The sequence below is a fragment of the Aspergillus undulatus genome (genome assembly GCF_047715775.1).
Source record: "Aspergillus undulatus strain CBS 261.88 unplaced genomic scaffold BDV17scaffold_45, whole genome shotgun sequence".
NCBI lineage: Eukaryota > Fungi > Ascomycota > Eurotiomycetes > Eurotiales > Aspergillaceae > Aspergillus > Aspergillus undulatus.
In genome coordinates, this window is record NW_027396649.1 from 169011 (window position 1) to 190526 (window position 21516).

General features: G+C 52.2%; 9 protein-coding genes across 9 annotated transcripts; 4 read left to right on the forward strand and 5 right to left on the reverse strand.

The window, feature by feature from the left end:
• Positions 1-268: 268 nt before the first annotated feature.
• Positions 269-2807, reverse strand: BDV17DRAFT_299854 (NADP-dependent oxidoreductase domain-containing protein; the record flags this gene model as incomplete). The annotated part of the gene is made up of 2 exons (XM_073763963.1): positions 269-1995; positions 2042-2807. The coding sequence occupies 2 exons, from the start codon at positions 2805-2807 to the stop codon at positions 299-301; spliced, it is 2463 nt and encodes an 820-aa protein (XP_073613020.1). The 3' UTR covers positions 269-298.
• Positions 2808-3007: 200 nt separating this feature from the next.
• BDV17DRAFT_299856 (FMN-dependent dehydrogenase-domain-containing protein) lies at positions 3008-4680 on the forward strand (the record flags this gene model as incomplete). Its single annotated transcript, XM_073763964.1, has 4 exons — positions 3008-3188; positions 3240-4203; positions 4258-4466; positions 4523-4680. The coding sequence occupies exons 1-4, from the start codon at positions 3047-3049 to the stop codon at positions 4678-4680; spliced, it is 1473 nt and encodes a 490-aa protein (XP_073613021.1). The 5' UTR covers positions 3008-3046.
• Positions 4681-6197: 1517 nt separating this feature from the next.
• Positions 6198-8212, reverse strand: BDV17DRAFT_293806 (uncharacterized protein; the record flags this gene model as incomplete). The annotated part of the gene is made up of 2 exons (XM_073762704.1): positions 6198-8012; positions 8063-8212. 2 exons carry the CDS (start codon positions 8210-8212, stop codon positions 6198-6200), a joined length of 1965 nt encoding a protein of 654 aa, XP_073613022.1.
• Positions 8213-8440: 228 nt separating this feature from the next.
• On the forward strand, positions 8441-9771 carry BDV17DRAFT_270218 (dihydrodipicolinate synthase family protein). The gene is made up of 2 exons (XM_073758659.1): positions 8441-9035; positions 9086-9771. Exons 1-2 carry the CDS (start codon positions 8577-8579, stop codon positions 9605-9607), a joined length of 981 nt encoding a protein of 326 aa, XP_073613023.1. The 5' UTR covers positions 8441-8576; the 3' UTR covers positions 9608-9771.
• A 159-nt stretch (positions 9772-9930) lies between these two features.
• BDV17DRAFT_299858 (sialidase family protein) lies at positions 9931-11100 on the reverse strand (the record flags this gene model as incomplete). Its single annotated transcript, XM_073763965.1, has 1 exon — positions 9931-11100. One exon carries the CDS (start codon positions 11098-11100, stop codon positions 9931-9933), a length of 1170 nt encoding a protein of 389 aa, XP_073613024.1.
• Positions 11101-11315: 215 nt separating this feature from the next.
• Positions 11316-14584, forward strand: BDV17DRAFT_299859 (uncharacterized protein; the record flags this gene model as incomplete). Its single annotated transcript, XM_073763966.1, has 8 exons — positions 11316-11618; positions 11670-12380; positions 12433-12786; positions 12839-13197; positions 13484-13628; positions 13679-13694; positions 13753-13831; positions 13897-14584. The coding sequence occupies exons 1-8, from the start codon at positions 11400-11402 to the stop codon at positions 14582-14584; spliced, it is 2571 nt and encodes an 856-aa protein (XP_073613025.1). The 5' UTR covers positions 11316-11399.
• Positions 14585-14596: 12 nt separating this feature from the next.
• On the reverse strand, positions 14597-16375 carry BDV17DRAFT_159963 (cytochrome P450). The gene is made up of 4 exons (XM_073754635.1): positions 16077-16375; positions 15485-16023; positions 14829-15433; positions 14597-14778 (listed from the first exon to the last, which is right to left on the reverse strand). Exons 1-4 carry the CDS (start codon positions 16282-16284, stop codon positions 14610-14612), a joined length of 1521 nt encoding a protein of 506 aa, XP_073613026.1. The 5' UTR covers positions 16285-16375; the 3' UTR covers positions 14597-14609.
• Positions 16376-16435: 60 nt separating this feature from the next.
• Positions 16436-18538, forward strand: BDV17DRAFT_270222 (class I SAM-dependent methyltransferase). Its single transcript, XM_073758660.1, has 3 exons — positions 16436-16657; positions 16742-17713; positions 17768-18538. The coding sequence occupies exons 2-3, from the start codon at positions 16773-16775 to the stop codon at positions 17799-17801; spliced, it is 975 nt and encodes a 324-aa protein (XP_073613027.1). The 5' UTR covers positions 16436-16657; positions 16742-16772; the 3' UTR covers positions 17802-18538.
• On the reverse strand, positions 18444-20246 carry BDV17DRAFT_293813 (major facilitator superfamily domain-containing protein; the record flags this gene model as incomplete). The annotated part of the gene is made up of 6 exons (XM_073762705.1): positions 18444-18887; positions 18944-19276; positions 19349-19474; positions 19524-19861; positions 19906-20003; positions 20050-20246. The coding sequence occupies 6 exons, from the start codon at positions 20244-20246 to the stop codon at positions 18444-18446; spliced, it is 1536 nt and encodes a 511-aa protein (XP_073613028.1).
• Positions 20247-21516: the final 1270 nt, after the last annotated feature.

Genomic DNA, 21516 nt, shown 5'->3' on the forward strand with positions numbered 1-21516 from the left:
TGCTCGTGAACGCACCTTGAGTGCCAAACGCCTGGTGAGCATGCACTCGCGGCGGGTGCGCCTTCTGGGGCTTCTGCAGCAATCTAATTTCTCGAGCAGTTTGCGAGAATTGGCTTGTCGACTTGAATCCCATACGCACGAGGTCTAAACGAGCTCTGAGGTTGCCGTTATGGCGTGACTTGACATTCTACTGGGACCAAAATTGGTCAGTTGCCCAGTTTCCCGCTCGGTGATGGGATCTCTATCATCTATAGGTTTTCAAATAGGCTGTTCTGGACTATACCGCTCGCCGAACCGTTCACAAAGCCTGAACTTCCAATGGCCGATAAGGCGCTTCCAGCATGTTTACTTCCTCATCAGCAAGTTGAATACCAAATGCCTCCGTGGCAGCCTCAATCCTCTTTACACTATCGAGTCCAACAATTGGACAAGCCCCCTTGGACAACAACCACGCCATAGCCAAAGTACTCATCGAGCACCCCTTCTGCTCAGATAGCTCCTGGACCCTCCCGATAATAATCTCGTTCTGGTCACCTGCAAACCACTTTGCCGTTTTGGCGTCCTTCTTCGACCGTTCCGTCTGGACATCCGCCGGCCTCGCTAACAGTCCTCTTGCTAGTGGGCTCCAGGGTATAAGACCTATCCCCTCGACATCACAAAACGGGTTTACGTCGCGTTCTTCTTCACGATAGAGGAGGTTATATAGGTTTTGCATGCTGGTGAAGCCAGTCCAGCCGTTGCTCTTGGCAGTGTAATGCAACCGTGCAAGTTGCCAGCAGTGCATGCTCGATGCGCCGAGGTAGTGCACCTTGCCCATATTAACAAGGTCGTGCAGTGCTTTCATGGCCTCCTCTGGATTCGAGTGGACGGTATCATCGACACGGTGCAGTTGCAGAACGTCAATGTAGTTTGTCCCCATACGGGCGAGAGAAGCATCCACGGCGTCGAAAATATGTTTCCGGCTAAGACCCATTTGGTTTACCAGGTTGCCGTCATTTTTCGCTGGGTTGGGACGCGCATTGGAGGTGATTTGCATGACGGGGTAGTATAGCTTCGTCATGATGACTACTTTCTCCCGTGGTATCGAGTACTCCTTTAGTGCTTTGCCGACTATTACCTCAGACAGTCCGTTGGAGTATGTGTTTGCCGTGTCCCAGGTGTTGATTCCGACATCATATGCTTTCTTGAGTAATGGAAGGGCGTCCTTCTCCGGCAGAACCCAGGGACTCCCTTCCCATGACGGATTTCCGAAAGTCATGCACCCGAGAATTATCTGAGAAACCTTGAGAGAGCTTCTTCCTAAGCGTTGATATTCCATCCGTGGTGTTTTCTCTTTCGCCCACGAGGAGACGAGGTCTCGCAGTGTATCAACCTCGCCAACGTTTCCCGGAAACACGACATAGGGGATTTTCGTGTATTTAGACGTTGGCTCGTTGCATCGCCAGAGTGGGACGCCCGAGGCCGCTTGTCCGAGGATCTGGGCGCGTCGCATTCGGAGCCCTTTGCATGCTGCATCTGAGGACGTTACGCCTCCCTTGGCGATTATATATCGAGGTCTGGGGACGAGAAGCCGGAGGAAGAGGACTAAAACAGCCGCAACAGTACTGCCTATCTTGAGACTCGATGTGCGATCATTTCCAGTGATGAGCTCTCGACTGGTCATGACGAGGACATCGTGCCCGGTGAGAATTAGCTGGCCTGCTCTGTCTGCCGCGTCGAGCGCTGCTTGCTCTGCATATTCTGAGCTCTTCAGTAGGTCCTCAACTCTGAGTACAATGGTCTCTAGTTCTGATCCGCGACCGTCAAGCAGCGATTGCAGCTGCTCCGTCGTCTTGGGTACGTAAGATCCGGCCAGAATCAAACCGCCCGGTTGGGAACGCTTTGTGCTGAGCCCGAGTGATGCCGGCGTCAATGGTGCAATCTGTGGTATCCCGAGTCTCGTTGATACAAATGCAGCTCCTGTACGGTAGAGGTATGTCCGACCATGAGATTTGGCTGTCGAAGTTAGCGGTTAAATATTTAGAGGCCAAGCAAGTCTAACCTGTCAATAAACCTAGCATAAAGACCTCCATATCCGTATCAACGACAGCATTCACAACGATAACGCCTCCCTTGACAACACTTAGCAGCTTCTCTGCCACGGCGTTTGGTCCTCCAGTGCGGATATCTTCTAAAGACACCGAATGCACGCGTTCCTCGGCAATTGAGCCATCCGATTTCTCCACGACGTACTTCTTCAAATTCGAGTTCGTATAGCCAAACGTCGCATCCTTTGCAAATGGAGTCTGCGCCGCTGGAATCAGTTTCCCGGATGGATCCTTAACATAGTGAACATCGTCAATTGTCAGCCGTCCTCCCTGCCGAAAGAAAGGCGCCAGGACCCAACCATCAACTACGCCAATAACCTCCCCCGCAACCTCAGGCTCATCAGGAAAGTGACCTCTCAGAGTAGAATTACCACGAAGAACAATCTCAAACTCCTTCTGAGCTGTCGCTGCAGCGCGCTTGACAGCCGTGCAAACCCGCCTTATTAACTCGCGCGCCGCGGGCGTGGGGAGAGCCCGCGAGTTGGTCAAGATGAAGAAACCACCGTTGCATTGATAAAATTCTTTTATTATGATCTCTTCGTCCCACACTGTCAGCACGTTTATGCCGTGGCAGGTTTGCGTTCCCGTGGGGTCGTCATCGAGCACGACGAGGATTGGGAGATCCGAGCGGTTGGCGAGTTGTGTGAATAGGTCGGTGCTTGCCACCGCTGGAGGAAAACGTTGTTCAATTTCGTCGATGTGTAGAATGGCTTCTGTCATGTTGTATATGCTCTGCGCGTGGGCTGTCCATTTGGAGTGCTTTGCCTGGGCATAACATATCTGGGCGCTCGGCGATCCACCGAGGCCTCGTTCGGGGAGTTCTCCGCTGCACATACAGCTCCCCGCATTACTCCAGATCAGCCTGGAGCTTGAGAATAATTATTGTCGCCGCGGTCTTGAGTAAAATCTCGACAACTTGACTGCCATCCAAGGTTTGAGGTAGGTGCAGCGCTATCAGAATGGAAGACACCGCAACCGGACCCTTGATTTCGCAAGCGGAACTAGAAAGACACACAACAGCAGAAGACTGCTGGATCGTCGTTCATTCCAAAGTCTATGATATCACTGCGTTTCTGGATGAGCATCCAGGTGGTTCTGCTAGTGAGTACCTGCCCTGTGCATCTGAAAGAGGTAGCTGAAAAAAAAATAAAGTTATCCTAAAATACGCAGGGACCGACGCCTCGAAAGCCTACGATGAAGTTCACGCCTCATCCATAATCCAGAGAACGCTCACCGGTGAGCAGTGTAAGGGGATGATTGATCCTACAGCGCAACTCCCATCCGTCGATACACCTTCCAACAGCCGGACCCTGGCTAACGAAGACGAGAACAAGATACCACCGCTGCAGCAATGTATATCAGTGCATGACTTCGAAGAGGTCGCGCGCAAAAAGTACACCGCAAAGACATTCGCATTCTACTCCTCCGCCGCAACCGACCTCGTCTCCCACCACGCGAACTTGGCAAGTTACAACCAGATCATGCTGCGCCCGCGTGTACTGAGGAACGTGGAGCACGTGGATATGTCAAGGACGATCTTGGGCTGCTCGACCAGTGCACCCTTCTTCGTAAGCCCCGCGGCTATGGCAAAGCTCGCGCACCCAGACGGTGAATTAGCTATTGCGCGGGGCTGCGCAGAGGAAAATATCCTCCAGATCATCTCCAATAACGCCTCGTTCCCGCTAGCTGAGATTGTTGCTGCCGGAAAGCCCGACCAGCCATTCTTCCTGCAGCTGTACGTGAACTCTGAACGGCAGAAGACAGAAGACCTACTCCGCGAGGCAGCTAGTCTAGGCATCAAAGCAATCTTCGTCACAGTCGACGCACCGGTTCCCGGGAAGCGTGAAGCAGACGAGCGTATCTCAGCTGGGAATCTGGTCTCTGGGATTAGTGGCGCCGTTGCGAAGGACGACAATAAGGGCGGTGGTTTGGGTCGTGTGATGGGGAAGTACATTGACCCCACGCTCAACTGGGATGATTTGGCGTGGATCAAACGTGTTTCGGGGTTGCCTATCGTGCTGAAGGGTGTGCAGTGTGCAGAGGATGCGCGGTCAGCAATGGAGTACGGCGTTGACGGGATAATGCTAAGCAACCATGGAGGAAGGGCGTTGGATACGTATGTATCTACCATCCCTACTACAAGAAATGGCTGCGAGCTAATAGATGACAGGGTTCAACCAGTCATTCTCATCCTCCTAGAACTGCACAAAACGTGCCCCGAAATCTTCGGCAAAATGGAGATCTACCTGGATAGCGGCATCAGACGGGGAACAGACATCCTCAAGTCCCTCGCCCTCGGCGCAACGGCCGTTGGACTTGGCCGGCCGTATTTATACTCCCTGACATACGGACAGGACGGGGTGGAACATCTCACCCAGAGTACGTTCTTTCCCTACCACCAAACCGTGAAAATAATTATGCGCTAAATCTTGCAGTCCTGAAAGACGAACTCGCCTCCGCAATGAAGCTGGCTGGGATCACACACATCGACCAGGCGCATCCTGGTATGCTCAATACTGCGCACGTTGATCATCTGATTCGGGGCGGAGAAGCTCATCCTTGGATTACGTGGATGCCAGCAGCCAAGTTATGAAGGGCTTGTAGTCGTGAAGTAGTTGTAGGTGATGGATCCAAATGACATGCTCGAGAATTACTTGTAAGAATCCTTCAAATGTCTGATAATCGCTACTAAAAGGCAATAGCCTTCATTGTAGTCAAACACTCACAATGTGACTTACTCATTCTGTGTAGCCCCGAGTGGAAAAAATCCCCAAACATCAGGTGCTGGCAAGATCACGCCGCAGCTGCATACCCTCGGCAAGAGCTATACCGAGGTGAAGGTCGTGACGGAGTCAGTGTGCATCGGTTGAACACCGAGTATACTATCATCGGCGAACTCAGCGGGTCTGTCTCCGTGTTTTAGGGCCTGATCCGGTGATTATACCGGTTTCATACCGGGGAAGAAGCCCGACGGTTAGGTACGCATGTGCTGGGTACGCCGTTCCTTCCCAGTTTCGTATAGATACTCTGGGTACTACTGTCGCTGAGCATCCGCTACTTGTGCTTCTGGACCGCGGTCTGACGTTCGTCTCTGCATATACTGACCTCTACTCAATATGAAAATCCTAATCACAGGTGCAGGAGGCTTCATCGGACAAGCTCTCGCCAACGCCCTCGCAAAATCAGCAGACATTACCTCCCTCGTCCTGACAGATGTGATCGAACCTCCTGCACCACCGACAAACGCCAATACAAAGATCACCACACTCAAAGCTGACCTCACATCTCGAGAAACATGCCAATCCCTCCTTTTGGGTAAATTTACGCATATGTACCTCCTCCACGGGATAATGTCCGGTGCCGCCGAGTCGAATCTATCGCTTGGTCTAGCTGTGAATGTGAACTCGATGCGGGAATATACTTATGGTTTTGTAGGGGAAACATAAGGCTGGCTCTGCGGCATATAATCCAGTTCGAATCGTGTATCCGTCGAGTCTTTGCTGTATTTGGGGGTCCAGACGTGCTCAGGGCACCGGTGACGGAGTCGACGATGACTTTATCGCAGTCCTCCCATGGCGCCCAGAAACATATCTGCGAGGTGTTATTCAATGACTTTTCACGCCTAAGGATCGTCGATTCTGTTATTGTGCGATTACCGACTATTATTGTATGTCCTGGAAAGCCACCCGGCGCAGCATCGAGCTTCTGTTCGGGGATCGTGAGGGAACCACTGAAGGGCGAGGAAAGCCTTCTGCCTGTGAAGCGGGATCTGAAATTGTGGGTTTGTTCAACGAGCACTATTATTCGAAACCTTGTCAGGGCCAAGGATGTGGTGTTTGGTGATGAGACATATTCAAGAATTGTCAACTTGCCGGGCGTGACTGTCACCGTGCAGGAGATTCTCGATGCGTTGAAACAGGTTGGTGGTGAAGAGGCGATGAAGCGGATAGTAGAGAGGCCGGATGCGGTTGTTGAGAAGATCGTTGGTTCTTGGACGGCTGTATTCGATATCAAAAAGGCGCTCTCCATGGGATTCTATCCGGACGTTCATCTTGCAGAAACCACCTGGGCCTATATAGAAAATTACGGACATACTGCGTCTCAGCTGAATCACGTCATAAAGTTGGACGTTAGGTCTGGGAAGTTGAACTCTCCAAAATCAGTAAACAGGAGCTCGTCCAAAGGTTGGGCTTGCTCTGCCCCTGGCACTGGAGGGTAGTACAGAGCCTCCTGCTGACCTGGGATGACCGACTGGACGGTTAAGCCGATGGGCTCTGTAGCAGGTGGGACGGGAACACCAATGCTGGCCGCGCAGTCCTGTAGCTTCCGGTTGAGCCCAGGGGTCATTCTCCAGATAGGGTGTTGAGGGATGCATTTTGTGTTACGAAATAGATTTAACGCGCTGTTTATGAGCTGGAAATCTTCATGCACTTTAATGGTGAGCTGTTCATAGTAGTTTTGGCAGATCTCCAGCAAGAGGTGACCAGCGAAGGCAATCATTACGTGGAAGTAATGAGGCATGCCTACCAGGCCTCCTTGAAGCTCTGGCTCACTCAAGATCATCTCGAAAATAGCAGCTGCAGTATCATGAGCCATGGTGGCCGCGGTCAGGAAGTGAGGAGGAATTGGACGGCCATGGAGTCCTTTGAAGACTTGATGGCCTAGGTAGAGCTTTCCAAACTGGTAGTGTAGCTGCAGCCCTCGCTTCGGGAATTCACCGATAAATGCATTCGTCACAAAAAGGCCTGAGAACTTGGTATACCATTTGTCCAGCTGACGCGAGTAGTTGAGGATCTGGCTGGCCAGTGCCGGGGGCAGAGGAGTCTGGTTGTCTGAGCCCAGCACATCGCGCACCTGGCCCATGATGAGGAGTAACGATACCTGAGACAGGATGCGTACATCCGACTCGGTGGTTTCTGCGCGGTGTAGATACGATTCCCACCCAACCGCAATGCCTTTCTCGCTACGGAGAAGTGGATCTCGATTGTGGAGAATAGACAGGTGCTGGTCACAGACAAAGAGAAGATACCACAGCCGCACGCGATCGCTGGCCGAGGAAAGGCTTTGTGATGATGGCGACGGTATAGAAGGATCAGGCGCATGCCCTAAGCCAGTACGATCATCAAACAGCGCATCGAAACTCCGGTGCAGGCGCATGTCGGCAGCTCGCCTGATCGCATCACTGCAGAATATACGCGACGCATCCGCAAGCCAGAACGAACTGATGCATAATGCACGGATGTAGTCGACGTCGCGCTTCTCAAAGGTCGATTTGGCCACGAGCGACCGAAACTCTCGGTTGCACGCCTCGTAGACAGCGCGGTCCTGGGGATCATGCAGTGCGGACACGGTGCATATCGCAGCAAGAAGGATGGGCGCGTTTGCCCGCAGCTGCTCCAGCCCCTGATACTCGCCACCTATACCATACAGATAATGATCAAGACGTGAAAAGTAGTTTTGCACAAGACGCTCGGCAATCGTGGCGCTGATGATGCCTTTGCTGATCAGGTCAGATCTTGTTCCAAGGCGACTGGCGCGTGTACTTGGGGGCGACTCGATGGAGTGTGGGCTGCGTATCTTCGTAATGTCGAGGAATGTATCGATGGGCGCTTGAACTGCGGATGGCGACTCGGGGGGAGACACTTCGCAGCCTTCCTCCTCCTGCTGGGGTGGATCTTGGTCTGCCGGAGGGTAAGAGCCATCGCGGCCATTTCCGGTGGAAGCGAGGGCTTTTGGGCCCTCAAGACCAAGATGTTGGCAAACAATGTCGAGAGTATTGTGCAGCCGTGAGACATCCGTTTGGAGCACCTGCACGTTCTTGGTATCCTCGATCAGGGACTGAAGGCTGCGATTCAACACGCACGATAGTCCGCGGCGACGGCATCGGATGCAGGGAGGGCCATCGTCTGGCATGTCGCAACGTATCTGCGATCCAATTAGCGAGACTTGAGCGATCATTTAAAGGGATCATGCACCTTGTTCTTGCGACAGGCAGCGCACGCCGTGATCTTCCGTGTAATGCCAGGAAGCACCTCTGCCAGATCCTGGTTTCCTTTCTGCCCTTGGTCGGATGAAGATTCATGGTTGCCGTTCGTGGCCACCGTGTCTCTCTTTCGTTTCGGCATTGTTGGTTGTTGAATTCATGGGGGTGCTGGCCGTGTGGTTGGGAATTGGAGGTGAAAGACTCTGGAACTGATAGCGACAGGCCCCTCCCCCACGGGGACCAGCCTTGGCCATGGCCCCATTGTTGCATGACTCGCTGCAAGTGTCCTTTCACATTTGCTTCCCCATCATCTCCTCAATGTTGGGCCAATGGCTGACGATATAAATGAGCAACCGGACTGGTGTCCGCCGCTCGGTCAACCTCCGATGAGGCCAATCGCGGGGAGAAAGCGATAGTTGAATTTGGTTATAAGACAACATTTGCCGAGGCGCGCTTGTTGCTACGGGGTACGATATTGAACATCTGGTTGCGAGCCGTCTTTGAACATGACGTCGAACATTGCTCAAAAGGCAAAGCCTTTGCCAGCAGGAATCTACTGTCCCGTCCTCTCCCTCTATCAGCCCACCGCGCGACAAGAAGTCGACTATGAAGCCTCCTACAAATACTTTGCCTACTTAATCCGCGGAGGCGTGGATGGTCTAGTCATGGCCGGAACGACCGCAGAAGCTGTGCTTCTATCTGCGACCGAGCGGCAAGAGCTGGTGCGAGTTGCGCGTCGAGCTGCGACGGACCTGGGCTTACCTGATTTTCCAATCGTTGCTGGTATCAGCGGACAGTCGACGAACGAGTCTATACGCCTTTCTCAGGATGCGCACGAGGCTGGTGCTGACTTTGGCCTCTTGCTGCCGCCGTCATACTGGGTCAAGGCAGTCACCAAGGATGTGATTGTGGATTTCTACCGCGAGGTCGCTGATAACAGTCCTATTCCAATTGTGATATACAGTGTACGTGATCTGCTGCAATGATGGCCGGTATACGCTAACAAAGTATGCAGTTCCCCGCAATGTGCAACGGCGTCGACCTGAATTCAGATGTCATGTCAGAGCTCGCCCAGCACCCCAACATTGTCGGCACAAAGCTCACCTGCGGAAATGCCGGAAAGGTTACTCGGTTAACGCACGAGTATAGCCACCAGCAGTTCAGCGTCTATGCCGGATCCTCAGATTGGCTGCTCCCCTGTCTGATTGGTGGTGGCTCAGGGTGCGTAACAGGAATCGGCAATGTCTTCCCCAAGTCCGTGGCTCGGCTGTATGCGCTATGGAAAGAGGGCAAAGTGCAAGAGGCGACGAAGCTGCAGGGGCTCATAGCTCAAGCTGAAAAAGCTTGTAAGGAAGGAATTCCACCGACCAAATTTGCCGCGGGTTACTTTGCTGGTCCTGGCGCGGGCGTCACAGATGAAAAGGCATTCTGGCCTCGAAAGCCCTATAAGCCCTCTGGAAAGGAGAAGCAAGAATGGGTTGTGCAGGTTATGCAGCATTTGGTGGAAATTGAGCAGTCAATTCCTGATCTGGTGTAAAGATAGCGTGCATTAAGTTAGATAACAATGATAGACAGAACTTCAGCATCAAGTCTGGTACGGGACCGGAGACGAGGATGTTAATGAAGCAAATGCAAGGAAGGGAAAGCTGATAGAACCCGAATAGCCAGCAACTGGACGTTTGTTGAATTCCATAACATGCGTTTGTGAGATAAGAAGCTCAAGAGGGATATCACACACAGAGTGTGATGTATATCGAGATGGAAAAACCTACCCTCTTACAATTTGCTTGCCGCATTCTTCAACTATGTTACTGGGTGATTATGAACTAGATTGAAATCTAATAACAGATTCTATTCTATCTATGCAAAGAAATCCTCCCCAAGCGTAACAAACTTAATAGTCTGCCGCCAAAACGTAAACGCAATATGAACCTTCCCATCAGCCACCAGCATACTCGGATATGACAATTCCCGATTTAGCTTCTGCTCGCTGTTATTCGTCAGACAGAAGCCATCGCCCTCTTCCAATATGCGATGTTTCCACGTCTTCCCATCATCGTCGCTCCATGCAACATTGAGTGGTGCGCGAGGTGCTCCCCAGAATGCCTCTCTACCATCTGTCCGTTTTTTCTGGTTTGGACGGATGTCTACACCCTCGGTAATCTCGTCGTAGAGACCTTCTCTGCGTCCTTGGGCGTTTGCTCGTGACGAGTGGTTGTACACCACGACGACCCGCCCAGAGGGTAGGACGTCGAAGCAGATTCCTGCGTTGGGGTTTGGCAGCGACGTCGGCTGGGGCACGCTCCATTGTAGACCGTCGGGCGAAGTCGAGGCATGGGTGAAATCTGCCCAGCGACTACGATAGAGCGCGAGGTAACTTCCGTTCTTGAGGCGTTGTATCTCCATGTGCACGCAGCCAGTACTTCCTGGGACAGCAATCTCCGACCATGTCTGGCCCTGGTCTGAGGATATGCGAATTGCGGAGAAATCGTCGTTGCCTATCCATTTCGCGCCTGGCTCAACACGGCATTTGAATGTTGGAATTACGAAGACCCCGTTGTCGAGAATCATGACCGGTTGGCGGATGAAGGTGCCTGGGTCGTCGAACAGCACTGATGGGCTGCTCCAGGTGCGTCCGTCATTGGACGAGGTAACTCGCCTGACGATAGCGGAGTCTTGATTGCCGCCGTGCTGCGATGTATAGAGGAGCCAAAGCTCGCCTGATGGGTGGTGAAAGAGCACTGGGTTCTGTTCGCTGCGGGTGTCGTCGTGCGTCACCTTTATGGCCTCGCTCCATTGCTGTTCTCCAGATGGCAGACGGGCTAGGTAGATGCTGATATCAGGTTTTCCTTCCATATTTCCGCCAAACCAGGTACAGAGAAGATCGCCGTTTGGCAGGCGCAGTAAATTGGAGGCATGGCACTGGACGGTCGCCGGTCGCAGGTAGGCTTCTTGGTAGGTATATGACCTTGAGCCATGTCGAACAGTGCCGTCGAGTAGACTGGGTAATGTTTCTTGAGTAACCGACATACTTTCTTTCCTGGTGATTGATTTGCGCTGCCCAAGTCCGCATGTATCGGCAGTTCTCTTAAGGCTGAGTGCTGTGCGGAGGCAATCCGAACCTGCGGTTTTCCCCCGAGACGAATCGCCTGATTAATCATTCGTCAAACACTCGTCGGAAGCCTGTCCGGTATCAAAGTGATCAGCAGTGCAAACCCCATGGGGAACTGGCACAAAGCGGGGACGTTTCAGTATGCAGTGTGTGCTTAAGTAGCCCTCCCTTTCGTCCTAACTTCGCTTGACAGTCATTTATTTTTATCGTTCTCAAAATGGCTGGCGGCACGAGTCTCTGGGCCAGTAAAGATGCCAAAACCGATCCCAAGGAGATCTTCAATCTCCGGTTGCTGTACCTCATGGTCACCCTGGCCTGGGCTGGGTGTTTCTACGGGTTTGATACCGGCAACATCGGGGGCATTCTGACTCTGGAGTCATTCCAGAACGCCTTTGGCTTGACCAATATCCCTCAAGACGAGGTCGATAATCGCAAGGTGAGTTATTCACATCACACTCTTTCCTCTTCTAAAGGAAATGGATGATAGGGAACAATCGCAGCCATGGTCGCCGCTGGAGGCGCCGCTGGGTCCCTTCTCGCCGCACCTACATCCGACTACCTAGGTCGAAAGTGGTCGGTCTTTCTATGGGGTCTCGTCTTCATGCTCGGTGCCGCGCTGCAAATGGTCCCAAATTACGATGTCTTCCTTGCAGGACGATTCATCGGCGGCCTCGGAGTCGGCGCAAGCTCTATGCTGAGTCCTCAATTCCTTGCTGAGAACTCTCCAAAGTCGGTGCGCGGGTCCATGACGGCCACCTACAACCTCATGATTGTTACTTCGCTCATGCTCGCTTTCTGGGTTAACTATGCTGTTGCCCTCTGGGAGCGTCCGGGGATTGAGTTTGATAATTCACAGTGGCAGACGGCCATGAGCATTCAGCTTATTCCGGGTGGTTTGTTGGTGTTGATGATTCCTTGGATTCCGGAGACGCCTCGATATCTGATTAACCATGGCAAGGCGGACCAGGGACTGAAGAACCTCTGCCGTCTGCGTAAACTGCCTCCAGACCATCCCTACGTCCAACAGGAGTTTCGCGAGATTCAGGCCCAGGTGCAGTTTGAGCAGGAGACATTTGAGGGCCACAACTACTGGGTCGTCATCAAGGATATCTTTGGAAACAGAAGTAATCTGCAGCGATTTGTTCTTGCCGTTCTACTCTTCCTCTTCCACAAATTGACTGGAACGGACTCGTTGAATGTAAGTCATGATTTATGACTTACATTCAACAAAACAATACTAACATGACTAGTACTACGCACCCCAAATATTCGAGCTCATTGGCGTCAAAGACGACAGCTCCCTACTGACAACAGGGGTCTACGGGGCCGTCAAAGTAGCTGCCACGATCTTCTATGTTGGATATCTCGTTGACCGCGTCGGTCGGCGTCTCCCACTGCTGATCGGTGCGACGATCCAAGCTACTGCTATGCTCTATCTCGCTCTCTATCTCCGCTTCGCTGGTACCGACACCGCCGAGATGGGTGGGACTCCAGCTGGTGGAATTGTCGGAATCGTCTGGATCTACCTCTACGCTTTTGGCTGGTCTTTCGGCCACAGCGTAGCTTGCTACATTGTTGCCGCGGAGATTTTTCCGACTCGTATTGTATGTCTCCTGTCCTCTCCTATTTGCGAAGTCTTGCACTGACTACGTCTAGCGCTCCCTCTGCATGGGCTTCTGCTTCTTCACAAACTGGATCGTAAACTACGGCATCACTCGCGCGACGCCAAACATGATCACGAACATGGGGTACGGCGTGTTCCTGCTCTACGCACAGCTGACATATCTCGGCGTGGCGTTTATCTTTTTTTGCCTGCCTGAGTTGAAGGGAAGGTCTATCGAAAGTATGGACGACTTGTTCCAGCGCCCGCTTTGGACGATGTGGAGACATGCGTATCCAACGAAGGCGGAGACTGTTCTGCAAAGCGTCCGAGAAGATAAGGATAAGGATATTGATCGTGCTGAGGTTGGGCCTAGGAAGAGTGATGGCGAGGCGGCGCATGTCGAGAGGACTGCGTAGGGCTGTTTATGTTGGCGGTGGTAGGGACGTTTGGCTGAATGAAGATATGACGATTAGTATGACCAACTGCTATTTCCGGTATTCACGCTTCAAGCCCACTTGAGTCCATCTTGTGTAAATGACTGGTAGTGCCCGGATATACTCCGCGCAACGCCCCATCGGTCTTCTCCCCGCACCAGAATCAACCGCGGGGTTGGAGGTAGATCCAGACTGGTGTGCCGGACTTCATACAAAGTCTTATATAGCCCTGAGCTCAATATTATCTCCTTGCACGGCAATTAGGCTACAAACAATCATGGCAACACAATCGTTCACCCTCAACACAGGCGCGAAGATCCCGGCCGTGGGTTTCGGCACCTGGAAGGCTGGACCCGGCGAAGCAGCAGCGGCTGTCCAGGCTGCGTTTGATGCGGGATATCGTCACTTTGTATTTACTACGAACCTCATATGTGTATTTCACATTACTGACTCTCCCAGGACTGTGCACCTCTTTGTATGTTCTCGAACACCTTCGTTGCGATGTACCCTTGGATTAACGCTGATGAGCGCAGACGGAAATGAAGCAGAGATAGGCCAGGTCTTCAAGAACATCAAAATTCCTCGACATGAATACTTTGTGACTACAAAGCTGTAAGCCATTTACCCAACCCATCCACGCATACTAAGAATATGGCAATCAATGTTAATTGAAAAAGCTGGTCCTCCGACCACCGCCGCGTCGAAGCCGCACTGGACAAATCCCTCCGCGACCTAAACCTCACCTACGTCGACCTCTACCTCATGCACTGGCCCTTAACGCTGGACCCATCCCCCGGTGAGGTGAACTACGGGAAGGAAGACCGGACTATCCATGCCAAGGGTTGGGACTTTATAGATACATGGGCTGAGATGGAGAAGCTACTAGCGACAGGCAAAGTCAGAGCGATTGGTGTTGCGAATTTCTCGACTGTCAATCTTACAAGACTACTTGAGAAAGCTCAAGTTGTTCCCGCCGTAAACCAGACAGAGATTCAGCCTCTGCTCCCGCAGAATAAACTGAATGCATTCTGCCGAGAGGAGGGGATCCATCAGACGGCGTTTGGGCCGCTTGGTGGGAGTGGGAGTACGCTTCACAGTCACCCAGTTATCGTGGATATTGCAAAGAAGCGCGGTGTGGAGACGGGCAATGTTATGCTCTCTTGGGGAATTCAGAGGGGGTGGAGTGTTATTCCAAAGAGTACGAACCCTGTGCGCATTGCGAGTAACTTGCAGAGGAATTTCGTGCTTAATCAGGAGGAGTTGCAGGCTATGGATGGGTTGGCACTGCCGAAGGGAAAGAGGTTTAATGTTCCCAACTGGGGGACTGTTGTTTTTCATGACGACGAGGATGTTGAGTTGGAGTAGTTTATAGCTAGGTACATGTACAGCATCACTCTCGCAATCTGGGGAATACACGAATGCCCTGTGAGTCCAGTCTTGGGAATGGGAGGAAGAAGTCATGGGCCAGCTCAACGTCCGTAATATCAGTCTCGAACAATTCAAAGTCGAAGAAGCGGAATAGTGAGGCGAAGACCAGGTATAGCTCGCACCACGCAAGGCTGTCAATAGTTAGTATAATCTTTAAGTCTGCTGGCGGATGAAAACATACTTCAGCCCAAGGCACGACCTCGTCCCCTTTCCGAAACCAACAAAGTACCGTTCAAGTGGCGACCCATTCTTCGCCCTTGGCGAGTTCAACCAGCGCTCAGGAACGAATGATTTCGAGTCAGGGAAGATCTCCTCGTCGTGGTTGAGAAACGGGATTGTCATGGAAACCGGCGTGCGGGCAGGAATGACCCATTCATTAAACGTGATCGGCTTCGGCAAGAGTCGCACGTTGCGAGATGTAGTCGAGTACGAGAGTCTCACTGCCTCTTTGATAACGGCCGTCAAATATGGGAGCTTCTCCAGCTCTGTCCACTCCAGTCCAGCGCTTGGGTTTTGCGGGTCGTAGGCTGGTACAGCGGCGTCGAGCTCTTCACGGAGCCGGGCCAGGACTTTGGGGTTGTCCAGGAGGAAAAATGTGCCCACGCTGAGGGTCCATGCGGTGGTTGTGAGACCGGCACCGATGAGCAGCTGTGCTTCGTCGCGTAGTCGCAGGTCCGCTTTCTCTGATGCTGGGAGATCGCCGTCAATGAGCGCTGAGAGGACCGTGTTGCCGGCTTTCTCTGACGGACCGGTGGCTTTGATCTCGTCAATTTGTTTACCAAAGTCCTATCGTGGTCAGTATCTTGGGGTATCTGAGAGTGCACAAGTTGGACATACCCTCTGCATCTGAAAGATCAACGCATAGTGCGGGTCAAGCTTCTCAATCCACGAGTGAGGTAACGCATTCATGATCTTCGGTACAATAGGGAACTGCAATGCAGTGTTCCCCGTAACCATAACGCCAAAGAATGGGTCGTGCAGCAGAAGACTCCAGTCCTTCTTGGAAAGAGCATCATAATCGCGGCCAAAGCTGTACTTCATAATGACATCTTCACTAAACGCCGTGAACCCGCGGTGCAGCGGCATGGGCGAGTCCGCCCCGCAAAACTCGTCAACGCGCTTGATGAGAATGTTGAGCTTTTGTCGAATGATATCTTGCAGTCCGAGGATGCGCTGTCGCGAGAAGAAGGGGTTCAAGGCATTTCGTCGAATGCGATGGAGGTTGTCGGGCGCAGTGCTCAGGACCGAGTTGGCGTTGCCGAAGCGAACAGAGAGCCAGTCGTATTTGTCGACGCGACCGGCTTTGGTGTAGATTGTGTCCCAGAGGTCTGCGTCGAGAATGTGAAGCTCGTCTGGGGTGATTCGGACGATGGGGCCTACGCGACATTAGGTCGAGTTATATACAGTAACGTTGAAATTACAGACGCACCATATCGCTTGTGCTGCTCTTCTATCCACCACATGAATTTTCCGGGCAGGTAGCCATCGTAGTAGTATTCATGCCAGCGACTGAGTGCGGCATACTTGGGGCCTGGGAACCTGGCGAGTGGGTGGAAGAGCAGACGGTAGAGCCCTAATCCTCCGACATAGGCGACATACGCCGAAGCAATAAGAAGTGCAGGAGTAAAAAGACCCATATTGGATATGATGCGGTCAAGGCCATGGAAGGTCGGAAGGAACGTCTCGCCACGCGGACAGTCGGATATTTATGGGGGTTAACATTAAGATATTAAGACACCATCCCCACTTGCCACGAGACAAATGCGACAATTTACAGTGACATCGCATGGATGGGGGGCTATACCAGGCCGGAAGTCTCCTACCAAAAAGGGGAAAATCTCCAGTTAGTTTTGCAACGGCTCATCCTTCGGGCCCTGCCTAGACTCGGCGTGGACAAACCACCATGATAAGCCAGCACCACGCCATGCGAGTCCGTCTGCTTTAGCCTCAAAAGTGGACGCGGTTGAACCCGTCCCCCGCCACGAGCGGTGGGGACACTCTATCGTTAAGGTCCGTATAAAGAATCTCGAGTCGGTGTGATCTGGCCATGACTTTATCCCTCCTCGGTGAATATCCACGTTAACAACCACCAAGTTACCTGTACACCATATAGTTAATCATCACAATGGCCACCCCCTCGTCAGCCATCATTGAGCCTGAAGCGGCCGACTCGGATTCCTCCTACTCCGAGTCAGCTTCAACCACTTACACCGAAAGTCTGCGCTCCAGTCTCCTCCTAAGCGTTCGTGAGAATGGGCGTGGCTACCACAAGTACTCGGCAGGCCAGTACTACATCCCCGAAGATGAGCAGGAGCAAGAGCGTCTCGACATGCAGCACGAGATCTGCCTGATCTCCATGAACCGCAAGCTGTACCTCTCTCCGCTACCGTCAACGATCCAAAATGTGTTGGACATCGGCACTGGAACAGGCATCTGGGCGATCGACTTTGCAGACCAACACCCGTCAGCCAACGTGATCGGCATGGATCTCAGTCCCATCCAGCCCTCGTGGATCCCGCCAAACCTCAAGTTCGAGATCGACGACTACGAGCAGCCGTGGACTTACTCGCAGAAATTTGACTTTATTCACGGCCGCATGTTGTCTGGTTCGATCGCCGACGAGCAGCGACTATTCCAGCAGGCATACGACAATCTTGCCCCGGGTGGATGGTTCGAGCTCATGGATTTCAGCTTCCCCGTTCGCTCTGACGACGGCACCATGCAAGGGACACCATTCGAGACGCTCAACAACAAGATGATGGAGGGGCTCCGTGTTGTCGGACGAGACGGGGCACTGGCCGACAGCTATCAAAAGCTGATGGAAGGGGTCGGGTTTCAGAACGTGACGGAGGTCAAGTACAAATGGCCGCAGAATGCATGGCCCAAGGATAAGCATCTCAAGAAGATTGGGGAGTGGAATATGGTGAACACTCTGGACGGGCTGCATGGGTTCTCAGCCAGGTTGTGTATCCAGATTCTGGGGATGACGCCGGAGGAGCATGAGGAGCTGCTGAAGGCGTCTCGCAAGGATATTGTCAATCCCCGAGTTCACGCTTATTGGTCGATGTATGTGCGGCTTCTCGGCAGTTGAGGATAGACAACATCGCTAACACCTTACAGAATTGTGGCGTATGGCCAGAAGCCGAAGGCGTAGTGCTGTGAGCATCCTTCTTGGCCTCGATCACACTGCATGTTTTGCTGCAGCCTGCAGGTGGCCCGAGGTGGCGCCTGCATCCCGAGGCCGAACCCGTACACTCGTCATGCACTTTCGTACTTCATTTACTAATGCAAGGCTAACCCCGAAATTGGAGGAGCCGTTGGGAAAGGGGTCTCCAATGATGGTGCCGTTCCGTATCCTACACTTCAGGTTTGTTGTTTTGTTGATTTCTGCAACGCTTTGTTCGAGATACCAACCGCCTCCTGCCCGCACTGTCGAGATATATATCTAGGGTTTCGAGCCCGTCGGCCAGCCGTCCTCGCCGGAATGCTCACTACCTCGGTGCTTTTTTCCCCTGATCGCTCTTTAGTTAATTGCGGTGTCCTTTATAATTTACAGTCCATGTCTGCCAATTCAATATTGGGCTCGTCTAAACGTATCATTGCTGTTCTGTTGTGATTGCAACGAGACGCGTTTGTTGTGTACGCATGACGTCATTCTCCTTATGTCTGGAGCAAACTAGAATCCAGACACCAAGGCAGAAACATCACGTCGGGGTCTCGCAGTACCACAAATGACACATGGTGGCGGGGAGCTTTGGTTCATGTCAGTTTCTCATCGACTGATTGCCGCATCTACCTAGTGCACATATCTAAACGAAATAACCTGCTCCTCCCCAAGCCTATGACTGACAGCCCCAGTGCCAACCCCAACCCCAACACTCTCCTCCCCATCCCCAATCCTCCCTTCCAGCTCCTCCTCATCCATCCTCTTATTCTCCCTTCTCAAATACCACTTAATAACCATCGCCATAACCGCGCAGAGCAGACACGCCCCGCTCATGATCCCGCCGCCGGCATAGTACCTCGGCTGCTGCGAATCGGGAAACATATACGAGGTATAGAAATGCGCGACGCCCGCGCCCATGAGGTTCATGATTGCGAGGGCGGCGGCGCGTTTGGCACGGGGCCGGGGGAGGGATGAGCTTAGCCAGGATACGCAGAGGTTGTAGGGGGAGTAGGAGCCTGCTGTCATGAGGAACATGCTAAAATAGCGGCCGCCGGTTGTGGGGATGAACATTGCCTGGTTGATGTTAGTCAAATTTCACAGGGCAAGGAAGGGCTTGGGCGACTGCGTACGAGGAGGTTCCCGAGAAAAGAAAAGAGCAGGGGGATTGCGATATGCAGACCGCGCTCCTGCTTATGCGCGGCATGGAAGGATATGCATAGCGAGCAGATGAACGCGGCGAAATAGGGGGGCGCCGTGAGGAGGAGAGTTATAGTGTCGTTGTACCCGAGGGTGCCGACAATGGATGGAAAGAAGTTGTTGAAAGATTGCGCCGTGATGAGCGACATCTGCAGGACGATAAACATGTATAACTTTGGGTCGCGGACAGCCTGCTTGACGCCCCAGGTGAGGGACTTGGGATCTGAGTCCACGATACCGGCATTTTCGTTTTGGAGCCGCCAGTCCTGAAACAGTTGGGATCTTGAAAAAAAAAAAAAAAAAAAAAAAAAAAAAAGGTGGAAATGGAGTAGACATACTGCCAGCAGTTGTTGCTCACGATTGAGCCACCACCTTTTGGTCGTACCGGGGAAATCCGGAATGAATGGAATGACAAGCAAGGCGATGGCAATTGTCATGGCGCCCTCGATGATGAAAAGCCATTGCTACGATGGTCAGCGAACAAGCACACTGAGGTCGGGAAAAGGAACATACCCATGCAGGCCGGTTCAATTTATTCTCCATTCGACTAATGATGCCCGCTGCAATCAGTCCACCGAAAGCGCTCGCGAGCATGTTCGCTCCATAGAGAATGGCAATCCTGGGCGGCAACTCGGACCGCTTGTACCAGCACGAGAGGAGCAAGAAGACACCGGGGAGAAACGGGCCTTCCACAAGTCCGAGGATGAACCGACAGATGAAGAGGCCTGCGAAGTTTGTAGTGAAAGCCTGGCACAGGGAGACAATGCCCCAGGCTGCCGTGACACACCCGATGTACAGCGAGGGTTTGACCTTGAGGATAAGGATGTTTGACGGAACCTGAGTGAGCACATCTACGACGGTTAGGGCTTGCCTGAGAGAAGAGCAGGGAACATACAGCCAACGTAGAAGATCATAAGACAAGTGTTGTATTGCGTATTGGTGATGCCGAGTGAGTCTGGCAGGCCAGAGATTTTGGCATTAGCGATGTTGTTCCTGAATGCATGAGCAGCTGGATTGACGAATTTGCAAGCAGAATTACCTATCAAGGATGTTCATCAAGAAAAGAATCACCACCGCCGGCATTAGATGGATGTCCAGATGCCTGACCAGCCTATTCTCCATCCGTTGCAAATCCTCAGGACAATGCTCCTCCAACTCTACTGGGAGCGGTAGCTCCTGTAGAGGAGCAACGCCGACCTTGTCAATGGTCTCAATCTGCTGTTTGGCTTGATCCATATTGAAGTACGGGATGGAATGAAGCCTGGTCCGAGTGGAAGCACCCGGGATTGACAGCTATTTGAGACCCTGCAGAAGTGGCATGATGCGGACTGGTCTCCGAGCTACCAACCAAAAAGTGCGGGGGCCCCAGATTTCCCCAGACGGACAATGGGGCGTTGGAGAGGGGAGTCAGTGGAGAATGGAGAGAAGACCATCGGCCAAGGTGGGCTAAGACTTGATAAGGACGGTTAAGGGCGATCAAGAAGGTGGGGAAAGCTTGCGGAGTCTTGATTTGCAAGAGGAAGCCAGCCATGAGACCCAATCCAGAACTCATAACTGGTGAATAATAGAGGGCCACTACTCTATTATAGGAATCGACCCGTTTGTACGGAGTATAATCATGGCTGTTGGGTGCTTGCGATGCCAGCCCCGGCAGCGATGTCAAGGCTTCCAGCAAATGCTTTAACGTCAACCACGAAGGCAAGCGGCTTTGTGTCAAGATGGAATATCTGAAGAGCGGACTAGTCTGTAGAATTGGATGTGTAGATTCAGTCCAAGAAGCTGGTGAGGATGTCTCGATGAAAATAGCCTGGAGGGAAAACGAGGCACCAGGCCAAATGAGCCATTAACAACTTCGTTCTGGGGAAAGTCGAGAGCATTGTTTGTCCGACTATCTGGACAAGGATCGGATTGGAATGCAAAACAGACGCGCGGTTTCGCTCTCCGCTTGGAACTCTTCCCGTTCAACACCGAAGGAGAAGTAGTCGTTCGCGAGGCCGAGAGCGGAGTAGGAGAGGATGTTACTAGTATACTGTCGACCGTACGACCTGCCTATTTAGGATATCGGAATGACGACCTCCGATCACCGAGGTTTATGCAGAATTGTTCTGCTATTTCCACGGTTCAAAAGTTATGTCTCTATTATCTGTGTATTTAAACCACCGTGTGCAGCTAGATTGAGAAATCAGACCTTCATTCTTTCATATGATTAGTGGTTGATGTCGAGTAATTTACACCTAGGCTGACGCTCATATACTCTTAGGAGGTAATATATTAATAATATTTGGTATTATTAATAATATTCTAGATAAATATAGGGCTAAGGCATATATATATTATATTACTTGATATAGTCTATCAAGACCTTGTCAGAGGATGACGAGCTTCTACAGCCAATGGATTGACTGTGCCGCGCCTAGCGTGTGACGACAACGGAGGGACAAAGGTGTCGGAGCATACTGCCCTCCGGTACCACCTGCCCTAGGAGTTCGACCTCGCTTAGTCATTT